General features: G+C 43.2%; 1 protein-coding gene across 6 annotated transcripts in view; it reads right to left on the bottom strand.

Moving 5' to 3' along the window:
* Positions 1-17,181, bottom strand: part of FOXP1 (forkhead box P1) — a 232,732-nt gene that overhangs the window by 85,250 nt on the left and 130,301 nt on the right. For 5 of the 6 annotated variants that reach the window (XM_006769933.2, XM_015567944.1, XM_006769932.2 and 2 more), the window contains 3 exons: positions 6,915-7,052; positions 5,897-5,986; positions 478-631 (listed from right to left, as the gene is read on the bottom strand). In XM_006769933.2, coding sequence (XP_006769996.1) covers positions 478-631; positions 5,897-5,986; positions 6,915-7,034 — 364 coding nt within the window. In that variant the 5' untranslated portion in view covers positions 7,035-7,052. The remainder of the gene's footprint in view (positions 1-477; positions 632-5,896; positions 5,987-6,914; positions 7,053-17,181) is intronic. The other variant, XM_015567941.1, reaches the window with a different exon arrangement.

Here is a 17,181-nt window from a genome sequence, read left to right as displayed (position 1 = left end):
TATACATCCTTTCTGATCGGATGAGTGTACTAAACTGCTCAAAAATCAACAGTCAGATGAAGGTAAAAAAGAAAGAAAAAAAAGAGCAAAACCAACAAAAACCGTTCGTTTTTGTAATCACACAAAAATAAACTGGACTCTAACCCTAGATATCAGAAAGTGGAATTTATAAAGCATGACTAAGATTTAAACAGAACAAGTTACATGACATGAAATGCAGCTTACAATGACTTAAAAATAACCTTCAACAAAATTCATTTGTAATTCCAAACTGAAAACATTCCATCTGATTGAAATGCTGTCTGTGGGGGAGCACTGTTTTCCCCTCCCTCAGGGACAGCTGAGCCCTGGGCCACCTGGGTCCCACTGGCGCCAGCAGTGTGGGGACTCCTCCCAGGTCTGCAGGGCTTCCTGGACAGTTCTCCAGGGGCAGGCGGGGCCCAGAAGATGGGCCCCGGCCTCGGCGTCCACACCCACCTTGCGAGAGGGGCTGCAGGGGCAGCGCGGGCTGGCCGGGCGGCAGTGACAGGAGGCCTTGGCGCTGCAGGGACAGGAGGTGCTGCTGCTGGAGCTGCTGCATCTGCAAGAGCTGCTGCTGGAAGGCCAGCTGCTGGGGAGCCACCTGCTGCTGCTGCAAGAGACCAGGCAGAGAGTGAGGCCACGAACAGGCCAGGTGAGACCGCCCCACACACCCATCCATGTCCAGGAGAGAAGGGGCGCTGGGCGAGGGGCGCTCTGTCAAGCTGTCCCCTGGTGTGAGAGGGACACCCGCTCCCTCACCCAGCACGTGCTCTCCCTGGCTGTCAGCTCCGGGACCTCAAACCCCAGCAGGCCAGTGTGCAGGGACCCCAACTCCGGCCCCCGAGGGGCCACAGACAGCTGCCTCCCTCCCGCGCACGGGCGAGCTTTTAACTACTCTGTTTATCACTTCTGACATAAATAAATGAGAAAAAATCAGGCCTTTGAAGAAGAAAAACTTCATCTAATATTGTTAATTAGCCATGACAAACGATGAAATAACATTGTAAATCTTTCATAGAAACAGCCACTAGATTTTAATTACACACATTCATAATTTAGCAAACAACATCGTACTCAACTGTGTTTCATACAGAGACACCGGGCTTCAGGCCTCCACTCCGCTGGAGGCTCAGAAACCCTCCCCGCTTCCCTCCCCAGCTTTGGGCTTGGAAAGAAGGGCTCTACCGTTTGACAAATATCTTTTTGTTGATTGGACAATGACAGGAGGAAAACTTTTGTTGTGTAAAACATCAATACATCATTCCTGTGTTTAGCAGGCCTTGCTCCAGCCAAAAAAATTAATGTAGATTTCCTCGGTAATTATCTGAGTGATAGAAAGATAATACAGTGCAGCAGAACAAAAATAGAGGGAAATTATCTCATATCCTTAATCTGCGAGGAATCAGATCGAGGTGGAGGTCTCAGCCACATCATGGCTCACAATTCGGAAGGGAAGTTAACTCTTCCCAAACCGTAGCTCCCAGAAAAGATCATTTAGGCAAAGAACAAGATCCGTTTTCCTAAGTCTAAGTATTAATGAAAATATCAGGGAGACTTTGCCACAAACAGGACTACACAACCCCGCCGGAGGTTCTGAGAACTCCACTTCCAAACAACTGCATTCACTGAGCCTAAGGCACGACCGCGAGCCGATCCACCCGTGAATGTGTGCGGACCAAGGCTTCCTTGATGCAGAGATGAAGGGAAGAGAGAAATGGTGGCTTCCTTTCGGCCTCTGCGTAGTTTATTTTACAGTAAAAAACCATCATTCTCATATTATCAACCAATTTCAGACTTACTACCATGCCACTGAGAAAGTTAATTGAGTTTCACTCCAAAAAACAAATTCTATATCACTAACAACAAAAATTTAAATAAATTTAAATGAAAAGCCAGTGTTTTCATTTTAAGAACAGCATGCTTAAAATGATCCAATTGTTTTCACCCCTTCCCAAGTTATCACATTAATGTAAAACCCAATGATAGTTATATTCATGTCAAAGTGATCTTTCTCTTCTTCAACAGATATTAATTCCCAGCGTTTTTAAAAAGGGGGGAAGGTAGACAAAAACCCAACACTGATACCATAGAAGTTGGAGGATCTAACTCCTCTTGAAAAAGAAATGATGGGGGGTGGGTGTTGAAGTTTAGGGAGGGTGTTTCCTGTCTTACTGTAAATGAAATGTTTAAAGATGTTGTATTTATATAAAATGACTGATGGCTTTTCTGTTGTCACTGCAGCCATCCCTAGGAAAGCTCATGAAAGCTGTCCACGTTTGAAAAGCCAGGATATAAAAGTATACAAGGCCCATTGTCCAAAGAAAGAATTTAAAAGCAACACTGGTTGCCAAACTGCTCCCCACCCAGTTACCAAGCACAGGATACGAGCCCATTTGTTTACTTCTCACAATTGAACGCACACAAAAAAGGTCTCCGCGCAGTCCCCGCCACAGGTCAGCAGCCAGTGTTAAAAGGCTCAAATGCCCTGATAAACCTTGCATTTCGGATCCCCTCCCTGGAGCTGCAGTCAAAGGTCTGTTTTCCTTTCTTCGGCTCCTCCCTGCTGCCTAACATAAACTGTCATAGCTGCCTGGGACAAATGGCCCTTTTAAAACAATCAACTGAACCTGCCTCACCCACACAGGATGGGAACTTTGTTTGTGGCCTGACTTACTGCTAATGCTGCCTTCTACTATCCACACCCATTCTGTGAGCAGCGGCTATGGAGCCGGCTGCAGGGGGCTGCATCTGGCTCCTAAGGAAGTCTCGGGTCTCACTCAGTGTGGAGCCTCACTTGCTCAAGGAAACATCTTTGAGGCAACTTCAGGGAAAAAGCAAGTCAAGGTTCATTGTTCTGGCCAAAGATTGAGCGACTTGTAGCAAAGGTAATCAAAAAAGGGAAAGGGAGGGAGGGGAGGAGGACCTGACAATTCAAAATTATGAGCCACTGATGACTGGGGATTCAGTGAATTAATATACTCGTTCCATCTGTCAACATCCAAGTTCAAACCTTGTTAAAGTCATAACCACTAGTCCACATCATGAAGTTGATACCGTGTGACTCGGCCACCACCTGCATGCTAATTCAGGAGACACCTCAGGAAAGCGAGGGTCCTTCAGCCACGGTGACAGCACGTCCTGGCCACATCTCCTGGCGCTGGGAACATATCCTGGAATCCAAGACCTGCCCCTTCCTGGGTCTGTCCACCTCGGGATGTTAAGGCAACGTGATCTCCTGTCGCCCGTGCCTTCAAAATAGAGGACAGAGTGCGACCACAGCCAACGTCGTGCCCTGGAGGTGCCGAAATGCTCCTGTAACGTCTCACCTCTCGGCTCAGGGACCAAGCATTGCTCTCCGCCCCCAGCCCCCGCCCCACTCCGCCACCAGCAGCATGTCTGCAGGCCCGGATGCCCCTCTGACAGCAGCGATTTGGGAGAGTTAACTTTTATCCTTCCTTCTGCTGCACCGCGTTCCCCTTCGCGTTTCTTTATCTGCCCTCGGAGCGCATCTGCTTTCATGTTCCCCCAGCATGCAGACGTGCATTTCAAACCACGTCTTGCAGACCAAGTAAGAGGTTAATCAGAAGTGGCAACAGAAGGAAAACACAATCCCTGGTAACTGATAGGAATGGCCGTGGCGGCCCTTTCTTGTTTGTCTTCAAATCTAGAGTTAAAGATCTTTAAAAAACTAAATTTTGATGCCTTTGAAAAGAAAGAAGCACAAAATAACAACAGGGGGTTATAGCCTGCGAGCCACGGGGGAGAAACTCCATAATTCTCCTTCTCCCTTTTGAAGGCTGTTAGAAATCTGATTCAAAAAAGCAACAGCAGAAGGGAACCCTCTCGAGGCTGTAACCATTTCCTGTGATCATGCATAATGTGCTTCAAAAGTGGGTTTTTACCAATTCTGTTGATCAATTGCACCTCCTTCATATCCTCCTTTTCTCTGCTGTTTACATCTGATGTGACTCAATGACAAGCACTGGCTGAGGCTGTGAAACAGGCCTGTCATGTTGATTTATGGGCGCATCAAACCACAACTTGTCCAAACCGAAGCTCGCAGTTCATTAATTAGAGAGTTGTGACTTTGAAGTCAGCTTTCAGACTGTGGTTTTTAACATTTGGCTTAATTTATATGCTCTTGAATGTGGATCTCTAAGGAAAAAACTGAAATTCCCTTCTTGTCTTTGAACTTCTTTTGACCGCACAATAATCATTTCTTTGTCCAGAGTGATGCCTGCAATCCCAGAGTCATTAACGCGCATTGAACTGCCACTGATGAGTAAGCCCTACTGAATTAGAAAAACAGCCAGCAAAACAAAGCTCAGCGCCTCCTGCACAGTGATATCTCACAATTACATGCCTTCCCTCCCTGTGCCATTTCCATTTTAATTACTGTTAGTCCTTTAGATTTACATTTTAGACACTTTTTAATCTGTTCCCTTTTCTATTATAGCAGGACCCGGTAGCACGCCACTGTACACAAATGTGTCAGCACTTTCATTAAAGCACCTCCTCCCTGCACCCCGAAACGGCCCCTACTCTGCGGGGGTTGATATCCAGGCTGCTGAAGAGGACTCCAGGGCGGAAACTTGACAGGGCATGGAAAACGCACCCACTTTGTGTTGAGAGGAACCCACAAAGGGAGAAGGGCCGGCTGATGCCCACTGTGTCAGATGAGTGCGTCCTGGCCTTCCCACCCAGGGGAGGGAGGAGTCACCTGGAGACGGCTTCCCCCCAAGGAGAGTGGCCGCCTGCTTAGGGCCAGCGCAGAAGCCATTCACCCAGACTGTGAGCTGCTTCTGTCATTCCAAGGAGAAAACGCTCAATGAAAAGAATACCTGTCACTGTTGGAATACGAGGAGGTCAGATACGTGGGCAGCTCTGGGATGGGTAGACACAGGCCGTTTTAATGCGCACAGGCACAGGACACGCCCCCAGTGACTGAGCCTCACCCATGCACGCGGCCACACAGAAGGTCCCCCAAACCTTCCCATTCCTGGAGGCAATACTGTCCCCTACCTGGGTGGGGTGCCTCCTGCTATAACTCTGTGAACTTACAGAACACTGTGCGCATGGCAGCTGCTGCGATACCTACTGTTTGCTGGGGAAACACATACAATCCAGGTGGGAGACTCCTCTAACGCCCGCTTGTGCCACTGCAGACTTGCTTTCAGCAGTTCTGATACGTACAGCTCGCATGAAAAGTTAAACTGAGACTGTGGGATGGAGAATCTGGCTCTAACTTTCTTTTTTTTTTTGTAAATCCTCACCTGAGGATACTTTTTCCACTGATTTTTTTTTTACAGAGAGTAGGAGGGGAGGGGGGATAAACATCCATGTGAGAGACACATCAATTGGTTGCCTCCTGCATGCACCCTACTGGGGATCAAACCTGCAACCCAGGTATGTGCCCTTGACCAGGAATCCATCCCGAGGCCCTTTCTTGTGCAGGCCGACGCACTAACCATTGAGCCCCACCGGCCAGAGCTTGCTCGAACTTTCTGGTTATCCAACCTCAGCACACACCCAAGCTCTCTGAGCTGGATACAATAATCAAGTGTGTGTCCAAATCAAATTTTCCTGAAAGCACTTCACTTCCCCCTGGGCAAAGGGGCCTGAAGGCTCTGCCCAGGATCCCCGCCCCGCTCCCAGGAGGTGCACCTGCACCAGGATTGTAAAATACGTGTCAGCAAACAAACGGAACCCAGAAAAACCGGAGCGAAAACAGGACAATAACTCTCGGTCTGGAAGCTGAGAATGATAGAGAGTCAGCTCCGTTGTGCAATCATTTAAAAGATGAATGACAGTTTAATAGCCACTAGATAGTCCTCTGGGATCTGTGGTTTGAAAGTAAAATATGTATTGTCGGTACCTCTTTAGGCTGTTTTCCAGCATGTTGTTGTTGTAAAAGTTGAAGCTGCAACTGCTCCTGTTGTTTTTTATAAAACTCCTGAAGCTGCTGCTACAAAGAAAAGAGAGGAGGTGAGTCAGGGGCGCCACCACTGTCCCTCTCGGTGCCGCACACACTGAGACGTGAGGGACAGCCTCCTTTTATCTGCAATGGCCTGACCTTTAGTTTGAAACTCGACAATAAATTTCAGCGCACACTGACTATTCTTGGCATTATTGTTTGAAAAGTAATCCCCCAAATGAACTGATGAAAAACATACCATTTTCCACACAAACTAATTAAAATAAGGCAGGGGATGACCTTTGATTGTACAACAAAGGCAAACGCCCTTGGTGCGAGTCTGGTGAATCTCTCCTGCGAAACAGGCCGCGCTTTCTCAGTGACGGGGCTGGGAGCGGGGCTGGCCCCGCGTGCGCACACGTGTCAGAGGGCGGCCAGCCTCCCGGGCGCCGGCCCGGCCCACACCTGCCCGCAGCGCGGCCGCCGCAGTACTCGGTCTCATCCTTTGCGTTCAGGGGTCCATGAAGTCTGCAGATTAGGTCTCCATGGTACAGTGGCAGCCAGGAATTCATTTCGGCATCAGCACAGGTGAAAGAATAAAGTCAACTGTGTACCTTACAATTAGCCAACCCCAAAATGGTCTTTGTGTTTGAAAGAAAAACTCTAAGCTTCCAGTTGAAATGGGACTGCGAGAGCTGCCCCATCCGCTGCTCCCAAGGCTCCGCTCTGCTTTGGTTCCCACGTTCGGAAGCCCCGGGCTTACCAAATAAAAGACTGCAAAGCCACACGAGCCTGAAAGGTCTTATTTCTACCAAGTCCCGTTACAGCCCTAATCTCAGTCCAGGGGCTCTCTGGGCCAAACCTAGTGGCTGCGCAGGGGCTCTTTCGGGGATGCAGCCCATTGGTTCTTCAGGGCCCAGGGGCTGCCCCACCTCGGGCTCCGCCTGTGCTTCCAGGAGGAGCAGAGGAGGCTGGTTACCTGCTGGAGCATGAGGGCCTGCTGCTGCTGCAGGAGCACCTGGAGCTGCTGGGGGCTCAGCACTTGCTGCTGCAGGATCTGCTGCATCTGCTGGGGGGTGATCACTTGAGGTGTCATCATAGCCACTGACACGGGCACCTGGAAGGTTAACACAACGTGAGCAGGAACCAGGGAACCACACGCACACAGCACACAGCACACAGCCCACAGCCTTTCCAGGCTCAGCAGCTGCAGGCCACCGGCTTCAAGAACTGACCGATTTCCCGCGCACAGGGTGCTGATCCAGAAGGAATGCAGCAACAGATCCTATTGAATCTATTAGGAAGTTCATTTCAAGTAAAACACACACACACACACACACAATTAACAGATAACCATTCACACACACACACACACACACACAAAATGACACAAAAAAAAAACAAAAGAAACCCCTGCAGCACTGACAGCTGTCCAGGCAGTCTTGCAAGCAGACAAGGACTCAGGAAGATCTGGAGGTAGGTTAGAACAGTCTCAATTTCTTGTTAAGAATGAGTTTTCCGTGACAATGAAGTTAACACAAGCAAATTTTGTTTTAGAGAAGAAGGCAAATGGGAACCAGTACCTCCACAGCTGGAGCTCACGTGAGCCCCCGCCTCTGTGGATCGTGATTTTAAGGAGGATCAGATCAAGGAGCGCTTAGCCTTGTGCGTGGCTGACCCCTGGGCGCACCCCTGCCCTCGGCACAGGCCTTCCTATGATGCCTTTCCCCTTCCTTGTTCCCCGCACACAGATGTCTCAATTCCTCCAGACTCTGTGTGATACCAGTTGAGCTGCTTCCCATGACATTTCAGTGACAAACAGCTCCAGTGATGAACTTGATAGCATTTCATATTTGCAACTGTTAACACGTTTCTGCACGGGCATCTCGGCAAGGAACCTGCACACTGTATCTGAAAGGATGATGTCTTGTTCAGATAAAACACTGACATTAAAATGACAGGCTGTCTTGGCCAAGGTTACACAAATTGTATTCAAGCGGATACCTAATGACAATGCTATGAATTCTGCAAGCTTTCGAGAATGTAATTTAGCTATTCAAAATAATCACTGCACTTGTGTCTAATTTGCAGACTACATGAGAACCATTTTGTCAGACCCCGTAATACAAGAAGACTGTTTCATGAAAAATCACCCCCAAATAAAAAAGATAAGGAAAGGAAAAAAAAAAACACAACAAAAAAGAAAAGACAAAACCTGTATGTCTCCTAACAGTAATATTTAAGCATCGTACTTTTCTTTAGTTTTTAATCAAACATGTGACAGCAAGAAGCAGTAAAGGATATACTTTGTTAAAAAGGATCTGCTGTCATCTCATGCATTACAATAAAAGGTAATAACATGTTTTGCACTTTGCCTGTGTGCCACTTAAAAAAAAATCCGGCAGACAATAGCTGATCAGAAGATAAAAGAGTTTAAAAAATCTTTCAGGGCAGCAGTAAGCAAAAGCGAGAAATGCAGTATTAATTTTATGTAACATAATGTCTTAATATGCAGTTTATCTTGACTTTTTCACATGATTTGTCCTGTCATTTGCATAGCGAGCTCTCATTCCTAATTTCACAGTCATTATGCACTGATGTCCCGATTTCTCAGCATCACTAATTTTGATGAACTAAAAATGGTTCCTGAAGGTCAGATCCATGTACAGCAAACACCCTTCACTGCTGTTGCAGGCATGTTTCTGTGTGAGGATGTTTATGTGCAAGTTTCTCATTGTTTGGAAAACACTACCCAGAACATTTGAAAATTTTCACTAACCCAACTCCAGAAGGTCACCATGGAATCTTCCGACTGCGCGGCCTTTCAAATGTAGATGTAGATACATTGTAATTTAAAGCAGACGGGAATGTCTGAATTTTTTTACATGCAGAAAGGGACAGATGTATATGAGTGGGTAAATTATCCTCTTAAAAAGACACCTGGAAGCACAAAATACCACAACGGTTCTCAGTGGACTCCCATTCACTCTAGAGCAGTGGTTCTCAACCTTCTGGCCCTTTAAATACAGTTCCTCATGTTGTGACCCAACCATAACATTATTTTCGTTGCTACTTCATAACTGTAACGTTGCTACTGTTATGAATCGTCATGTAAATATCTGATATGCAGGATGGTCTTAGGCGACCCCTGTGAAAGGGTCGTTCGACAGCCAAAGGGATCGCGACCCACAGGTTGAGAACCGCTGCTCTAGGGCCAACACCAAGAAAAATCCATCAACACACCTAGCCATCTAGACATGAATCCCAGTTACTCTACTTTGTGTCCATATAAGAAAAAGCATTTTGAAATTTTCAATATGTATCTGGGTGCCAATCACTATCTTGAGCTGTAAAGCTAACATATCACAATAGAAGTTTACTTTTCCTTGAGAGTTGCATCATCATACAGGGACACTTGATTAAGCAAACAAAAGAACCAAGTTTAAGGTTTCTTTTTTCCTCTGTGTTTCTTGGATGATGTACAATATAAATATCCTTGAGCCAAATTTCTGATGGTGATGAACAGGAAAATGGACAGGAATAGGGTGGTGTAAGATCTGAACTGGTGATGAACACGAAGTTAACAGTGTTACACAGAAGTCATCATAGCAACAGCATCTTGGCTGGGATTTGTGAAACAACGGCGGAAAGCCTATGCTAGAAGGACTACGAGGGAACTTGTGGGGCTACTCGGAATGCCCTCTGCCTGATTGAGAGGCAGTCACAAGGATGTATAAAATTATCAGAATTTTTCCAACTGTGCAGGTAAAATGAGTGCATTTTATTTATAGTATGTAAATTATACTTCAATAAAATCAATTTAAAAAGTTAAAAGAAGGCTGACATATATAAAGATAATTTTGAAACCCTTACGTACAGCCAATAATTTAACTCTTCCCATAGTTATTTATTCCATTTTTGTAGCTGTGTTACAGAACAAACAAGGGAACATGGGTCTCTCCTTTTCCCCTTTGGACATTCGATGGAGGTGCTGAAAGCAGCAGGCACAGCCCGAGGAAAAAGAGGGGGACGGATCTGAATCATCACGAGTGGCTATCACAGCCAGTGGCCCTACCTCTGCTTTTACATCTGAAACCACATTTAACACCATTAGCTCTGAGCCTCCAAAGTGGGCTTGAGCTTATTTACAAATGTGTTAAAACTGAGATTTCCTTTCCCTAAAGTTCCAACATTTCATGAAAATTGGTTATGGAAAGCTTTAGCAAACATACCCAAATGGACAGAAAGCATTATGGGGTAGGAAAGGGGGGGGGTACAGTTTAAAGCTTTAAGTAGTTAAAAATTATAGCCTAGATATCCACTCCCTTAACTCCCTACGTCCAAGTTTTTCGTGCAGCCGGTCCCTACGAACACCAGGAACCAAAGGGCACGAGCACCAGCGAGAGGCTGTTAGAGCCCGCACTTTATTGCCCATTACTACCGAGGTCATTAGCAGCAAGAGGGATTGCACCGTCTTAACCTATTGATCACTGTAACTACCATCATTTAATCCTGTGTTGAATGTCTGGAAAGCGGCTAAAGGCACACAAGAGAGAGTGCTTTAGCATTGAGAAATACGGTCAAAGCTCAGAAATTACACTGTGATTCATAAAACCTAGCTAGTGGTTTAAATCAATAGTATTTAAAACAGTCATGTGAGTTTTTAACTACAGTGTTCTAATATTTATGGGCCCCTCTCTGAGAGTATTCAGTCAAAACTAAAACTTTTGGCTCCTAATTCTATGCCATCCACTTACCCTCCTTGAGAAAAACACACAGTAATTTCTGATGTTTTTTTGTGTGTTAGAAGGCTCATGCCTTAACTGGGAGTTCAACCTATTTCTTGATTTCTTTCTCAAATGACAATTTAAATATAATGAAAAAAGATCATGTCTGTGATACTGTAACTACCTTAACTGTTTGAGTATCTAGAAATGAGTATGTTTTCTGAGTTAACAATGAATCATAGAAGGAAATTTATGAAGAACTAGAATGATTCTGTCTAGCTGCCTTCAGGGATCAGAAATGCAAATTAAACTTGTGGCAGACATTTAAAGAATGCTAGCATACAAAACCGAATATCACACACACACACACACACACACACACACACATGCACACACAGACACACACACACACACTCTGTGATACACTGTTGACTGATACCAACTGGGAGTGGCCGACCCCAGGTGTGCATAAACCTGCCCGAGTAGCAGAAACACAGCTGAGCTTGGGCCATGGGACGCTGCTAGTATGGGCATGTTGCCACCTTACTGCCAGAAAGTGGCAAAACGTTGTCAGCACAAACAAGTGCTGCTAAAAGCCCCTCCACTGCGGTATACGTGCTGCCTGATGCAGACCCTTTTACTTCACAATGACTCTAGCGTCTGAACGCTAGAAGATCACTAAAATGTACTCTTTGTAATATTTTAAGCAATAAAAATAAAATAAAATAAAATGGCTGGTATTACTGTTTTCTCTTATTCCTAAGGGCCATGGTATGTGATGGGAAGGGGAAAAAATCTTAAAGGCTCACAAATAAAAACACCCATAGAAACAACACTTATTTTTAATCTAGGAGACAATTGGAGGAATTGGGTGGGAGGGGAGAAGACACAACATAAATACTGAAAATCACACTTTATCTTTTTTTTGCTTTCTCTTTAGTTTATACTCATTTATCTACAAGGAAATACTACCCAGTGTACACACAGAAATTGGCTCGTCAACTTCTTCTCATAATTGCTATGTGTAGAAATAATAAAAATGAGAAGATAAAACATTTTAAGGACAGTTATTTCAATTATCTGGATTAATAATTTAGAAACCATTTTTAATCTCTGGCCTTTTACCACACGTATGTCCCAGGAAACTGGAGTGCCATAGAGACCTCGGGTTGAGTTTGGATGTTAACTGACCAGGTTAGGCACTGGTTCATCAAATAACCAGAGCAAATCAAATTAAATTAGAAGGCTCCAGAATATCAAAACAAAACCAAAGAAAATGGCTCCGCTGAAAAACCAAAACACACACACACACACACATGCACACACACACGCACACACACGCACACACACAACTATGCCAAATTTTACAAAGCCATACAGAATAGAAGCCTGTGCAGAAGAAACACCACCACTGTCCTGAGAAAGACAACAGTTTTCATAATTAATAAGCCAATGACTACAACTGGCATACTGTCAAACAGAAAAGTTAGGAAGCTTCTATCCATTCCTCATGGTATCTAGAAAGCACACACACGCACACACACACACACACACACACACACACACACACACGGAGATACCATGCTCGGTACCTGTATCACAGAGGAAAGAAAATACATTTCTGACATAATATTTCAGTCTTAAAAAAATAAAGCCTACTATTCATGTGGGAAGTATAATTCTGTTTCATTATAGAATTCTGCTTTTTGTATAACTCCTTTAGACTCAGCTACTTTGCCACAATACTGTAGGAAGCATGAAGGCAGGTAATGGTTGTTATATTAATGCAAAATCGGCTAAGCAGTGAGTCATTAGCATAACTGTTCTCTCAGTAACAATACAACTACCTATTAAAATTTTAGAAAAAAGGCCTCTTTAAAATGCAATTAGCATTTCATTTTTTTGCCATGTTGTTTATTGTAATCTATCAAGAAAGGCTATCTTTCTTTCAAAAGGGTTGTGTGGCCGACTTGCCTGCCAATCAGGAGTTCTTCAGGTTATCAACCCTAAGGAGCAATCTCCAGCAAGACTCTCCAGCTCTTCTTTTGTCTTTAGATTTAAAGAGGAGCAGAAATTCCTGTTTGTTTACAGCAAAGGAGTCAGTGGGACCTCCACGCTGTCCTCTAACATCCCCTGCACACAAGGTTACTGGGTCGGTAAGTGCCAGCAGAATTGTCTTAGCTCCAATAAATATCAGCTTCATTTGCATAAAAATGTAAAGTTTACATAAATTAAATCACTTCTCCCATTAGCAATTGTTAAACATGAAAATAATCATCCAATAAGCACAGATGTTGCCAACCTAATATTATTATTATTTAAATCAAGAAAAATGAAGACTTTTCTTCCCTCAATCTCTTCCTCCTGTAGGAGGGATGGAAAAATTTCAGTACACGTGAATTAAAGCTGCCATGACATTTTATATTAATAACAAAAATCATGTTTAAGTGCTGCAAATAGGAAGGGAGAAATATTCCAAAGTAGCTCAGAGAACCACAGAAACGATTCTGTGCAGATTCCGAGGTCTGGAAGGGAAGCAGGAGGCCCTGGCCAAGTAAGTCTCAATCCCATCTGAGACACACACACGGCAGAATGAAGCCTAACCTGTGGATATGGCTTAAGTCAGAGGATCCCACTAAATGCAGAAAAATAAAATGTTTATCTTCTGTCAATAAGAGATTTTTCTAAGACTGAGAATTAAAGTATAGCTCTGCTTTCTTCATGTTTTAACCAGCAGAGACAGTATCAGGGGGAGCTTGACCCCCACAGTACTGAGGCAGAAAGGGGGCTGTAACTGGCTTGAAGCATGTAGGTAGGCCAAAATTAGATGATTCCAAAATTGGGTAAGGACTTTTTTTTTTTTTAGAACTACAACTTTTTTTTAGAATTACAACTTCAGTTTCTCAAATTGTGCAGTTTCTCACACGTATTCCCAACACCTTCACCTTATACATCACAGTTAAGCTAAGGGGTGCAAATTAGATTCTAATGAGAAAACATCAGTGGCTTCTTTGACAATCTGACCATTCACTGATTTATTTCTAATGAAGACAAAGCCCAACCAAAAGCTCCCAATGTGTTAAAGGTCAAAATATGTTCAAAAATACTTAGCAAAATCCAGGCAAATGGGAAAGCTGTGAGGACACGTCTCATGAAGCAGCGTGACAATTAAGAGTAATTTTACAGAAAGCCATCTTCAGGAGAAAGTATGAGAAATTAAGCTGCCACAACTGTAACAGGTTAGATGAAAAAAAAAAAATCAAAATTTAATGTATTCTCCCCTGTGTCATCTTGTTTTGTCAAGACATCAAATAGAATTGGGAAGTACAAAATAACAAGCCCTTGAGAAATCAGAGAAGCCGACCTTTTTGATGTTGTTGACTTACCTTGTTCTCAGTTATTTGAACAATGATGTCTCAGATTGGAGGGCAAGATAAAACTTAAAAATTAAAACATGATACCAAGGTATTCTAAAAGAAGTGCACCACAACATTTAGCCCGCCTCTCCATGCTTTTAACGGGATTTGGAAATGAGGCACGATGCATGTTTGCTCTTCATTTTCCTCATTCTAAATTAACGTCTCTTCAAACAACTGCCAGGTTGGAAGAGGGGCTCAAAGAAGATTATTCCTACACTCCCGAAGTCGAGGCCAGCTGACCTCTTTCCAAATAATTCCCCAGAGGACTGTTTAGCTAAGAGGTACCCGAGCGTTCTTTTTTCTTAAATAAAATAAAGCTGAATTTTATGAGAAGGAAAAAAACGTACTGCTCACTCCTCAATGAGTAAAACAAATGCCCAGAAATATCACACCGCTTCCAAGAAAAGGAACCTTTCACACTCAACAAAAACAAATTTAGCTTAGGGAGCTAAGACTACCCCAATCTAGCCATGCAGGTACACATAAAACTACATGCCTTTGCCCTGAGACATCTACAGATCATCAGAACATAACTCCTAGGCTCGTAGGAAATAATGTGTACAGAGACACAGTATCAACGTATCACAGAATGGCTGTTTTTATTCAGCATCTCCTACTGGAGAATGCATGTGAACCACAAATGCACAGTTAAAAACATGTTTAAAGGTACAAACGGTAAATAACCCAGTATTTACAAGCACTAGGATTTGTAAAACCTGGACTAGTTGGCAGCCATTTAATGATTATAACGTCCTGTCATGGAATTCACATTTTAACATGTAACATGCACAGGCACTACTTAGGTATTTATTTACCTGAACATTCTCTCATCATCTGTTGCTGCATTATCCCTCGCTACCTTCGTAAAGAACCACCTGAAGTGGACTCTACTTGGTTATTATACTTGCCCAGTTACTGAGAACATAGTTTTAAGTTTCTCTTTAGTGATGTTCATCTACAACTAAACCACATAATAAAATTAATTGCTCAACCTTCTTTTTGCCAATTCAAATTTTACTCAAATTTTATATCAAGCTCAGAATCTGGTTACAATGTTCTCCCTTGGCTGTTTCAGAAACACAATTAACTCAAACACACTTCTGCCACATTAGCCCAGATAAATCTGTAATTTCACTGCTTTTAATTAATCTGGATTTTAATTTTTCTGTATCTTGCAAATGTGTGGAGGCTGGCTGGAAAGTTGTATAACTGGCCAGTGTCTTGAAAGAGTTTATCTTTCAAATGACAGCTCCTGACAACGTGCAAATACAAAGCAGCGAAGGCAGGGTTTTGTTTTTTGAGGTACACTTAACTGCAACAAAAAAAAAATATTTCAAGCCAACCATTCCTATCACAAGCTTTCTGATGATTTATGGTTTACCAACTGAGCAAGGTTACGCAACACTGCATGCCTTTAGATGCATTATTTCAGCTAGTTGAGATTTAATTAAGATCACAGCCTCTAAAATCCCTGTCAAATGAAAATTCTGAGAAGACAATACACTATATACCCTCATGCAGAATGTTTCCAGTCCATCTTCTGGGAAAATATGAGTTAATCTGCGTTTCTATGGCTGCAGACAAAAAAGTTCACCAATTTTGTTTTCTTTTGACACTTCAGTTGTTTTCTATTATATGTCATGAGATCATTCCCTTCCAAGGAGGGAAGAAAAAAATCGAGAGTGAAACACATTGCAGAAAATGCACTTGACATTATTATCCAACATTATCATAGCTTAGCTATGATGTCATCACATTTTCATATAATCAACCCATGTTTATTAGTTTCATTTAATGAAATATGTTTATTTTAAAATACAACACAAACAGAAAGCCTACCTTTCTTGAATTACTCCGAGTAAATAATTGATATGCTATGTTTCTCATTTCCTTTACTGACCAACTTTTCATCAGATGAGCAGCACATATAGGTAGAAAAGCAAGTTCTTAGGGCAAATAAGAGAATATAGAGCCCACTGCTTTCACTCTATAAGTAGCCCGGAGTATAAAAAAAGTCTTTAAAATAGTTTTCTCCTTATAGATTGGTAAAGAAAAAATGTGTAATCATGTGGCCCTTCACGTATTTTCATTTGCATCAGATGAATATTTGTTGCCTATCTCATGCCTTAGAAATGACAGGTGCTTGCAGTCTGGCTCTTGACAGGCCACTACACAAATAAGTGGCCGGCCTGAAAGGGCTAATGCAGTCCTAATGAACAATAAATCAACTGTGATTATCAAGTGTCAGCCGCTGCTTCTCAGTTCAGCTCCATCACATCCCAGAGTCAGCCAGTCGGGCCTCTGGGTAGGCAGTCTGTATTTTGGTTTCATTTTTACACAATTTTCACTGAAATGTGTCAGGCAGCAACAAAGAATCACATAAGACAGAAGTAGACACTTTTTCAATGTATGCAAAGGGTACCAATTTGGAGAATCTGCTTCTGTCTTCATTTGGTTTACTTAGTGATGAGTCAACGTTCAAGAAATATTCTTTTAAACAACAGCAGCAGCAACACATCAAATCCAAATCGAACATCTTAAAGTGATCGTGTCTGAGGGCTTTGACAATGACATCCTGGCTTGAACACTTTCCCGAACACACTACCTTGAATGGCACACACACATCCCTCTTGAAAATTTTATGACGAAACAAAAAAAAAATGAACAAAAAAAGCAATACAGGGCTGCTTCTAAAATAAAAACTTCACTTGATTTTTTAAAAATGGCTTCTTTAACACGGACTTCCTAATGATAAAATAAATGTAACATTTTTTTCCTTAAGCAGATTAGTCACTGATAGTATGATTCACATTTCCTGTTATCAGGCTTAATTTCCCCCAGAAATGTGTCACTTCAGAATGCTGGAATCTATGGAAATGAGATGATTTGCATTTTTAAATTGGCTTGATTAGAATATTTGGTCTGTGCGGACAAAAATATAGAAGTTTAATATTTTACTTATAATGCAGGCCTTGAAGGAGTTAATCCCAAAGAGGAAGAGTCCCTATGTACTTTGCTCTAAAACTTTACCACCCACTTCCGAAGCTCCCCTGCGCCGCAGCCGCGCGCTGGGTGGGGGGCGGCCCCTCCCGCTGACCGG

This window comes from Myotis davidii, unplaced genomic scaffold, assembly GCF_000327345.1.
Source record: "Myotis davidii unplaced genomic scaffold, ASM32734v1 scaffold821, whole genome shotgun sequence".
Taxonomy (NCBI): domain Eukaryota; kingdom Metazoa; phylum Chordata; class Mammalia; order Chiroptera; family Vespertilionidae; genus Myotis; species Myotis davidii.
The sequence above is the reverse complement of the archived record's forward strand: the minus strand, read 5'-3'. Positions and strand labels throughout refer to the sequence as shown.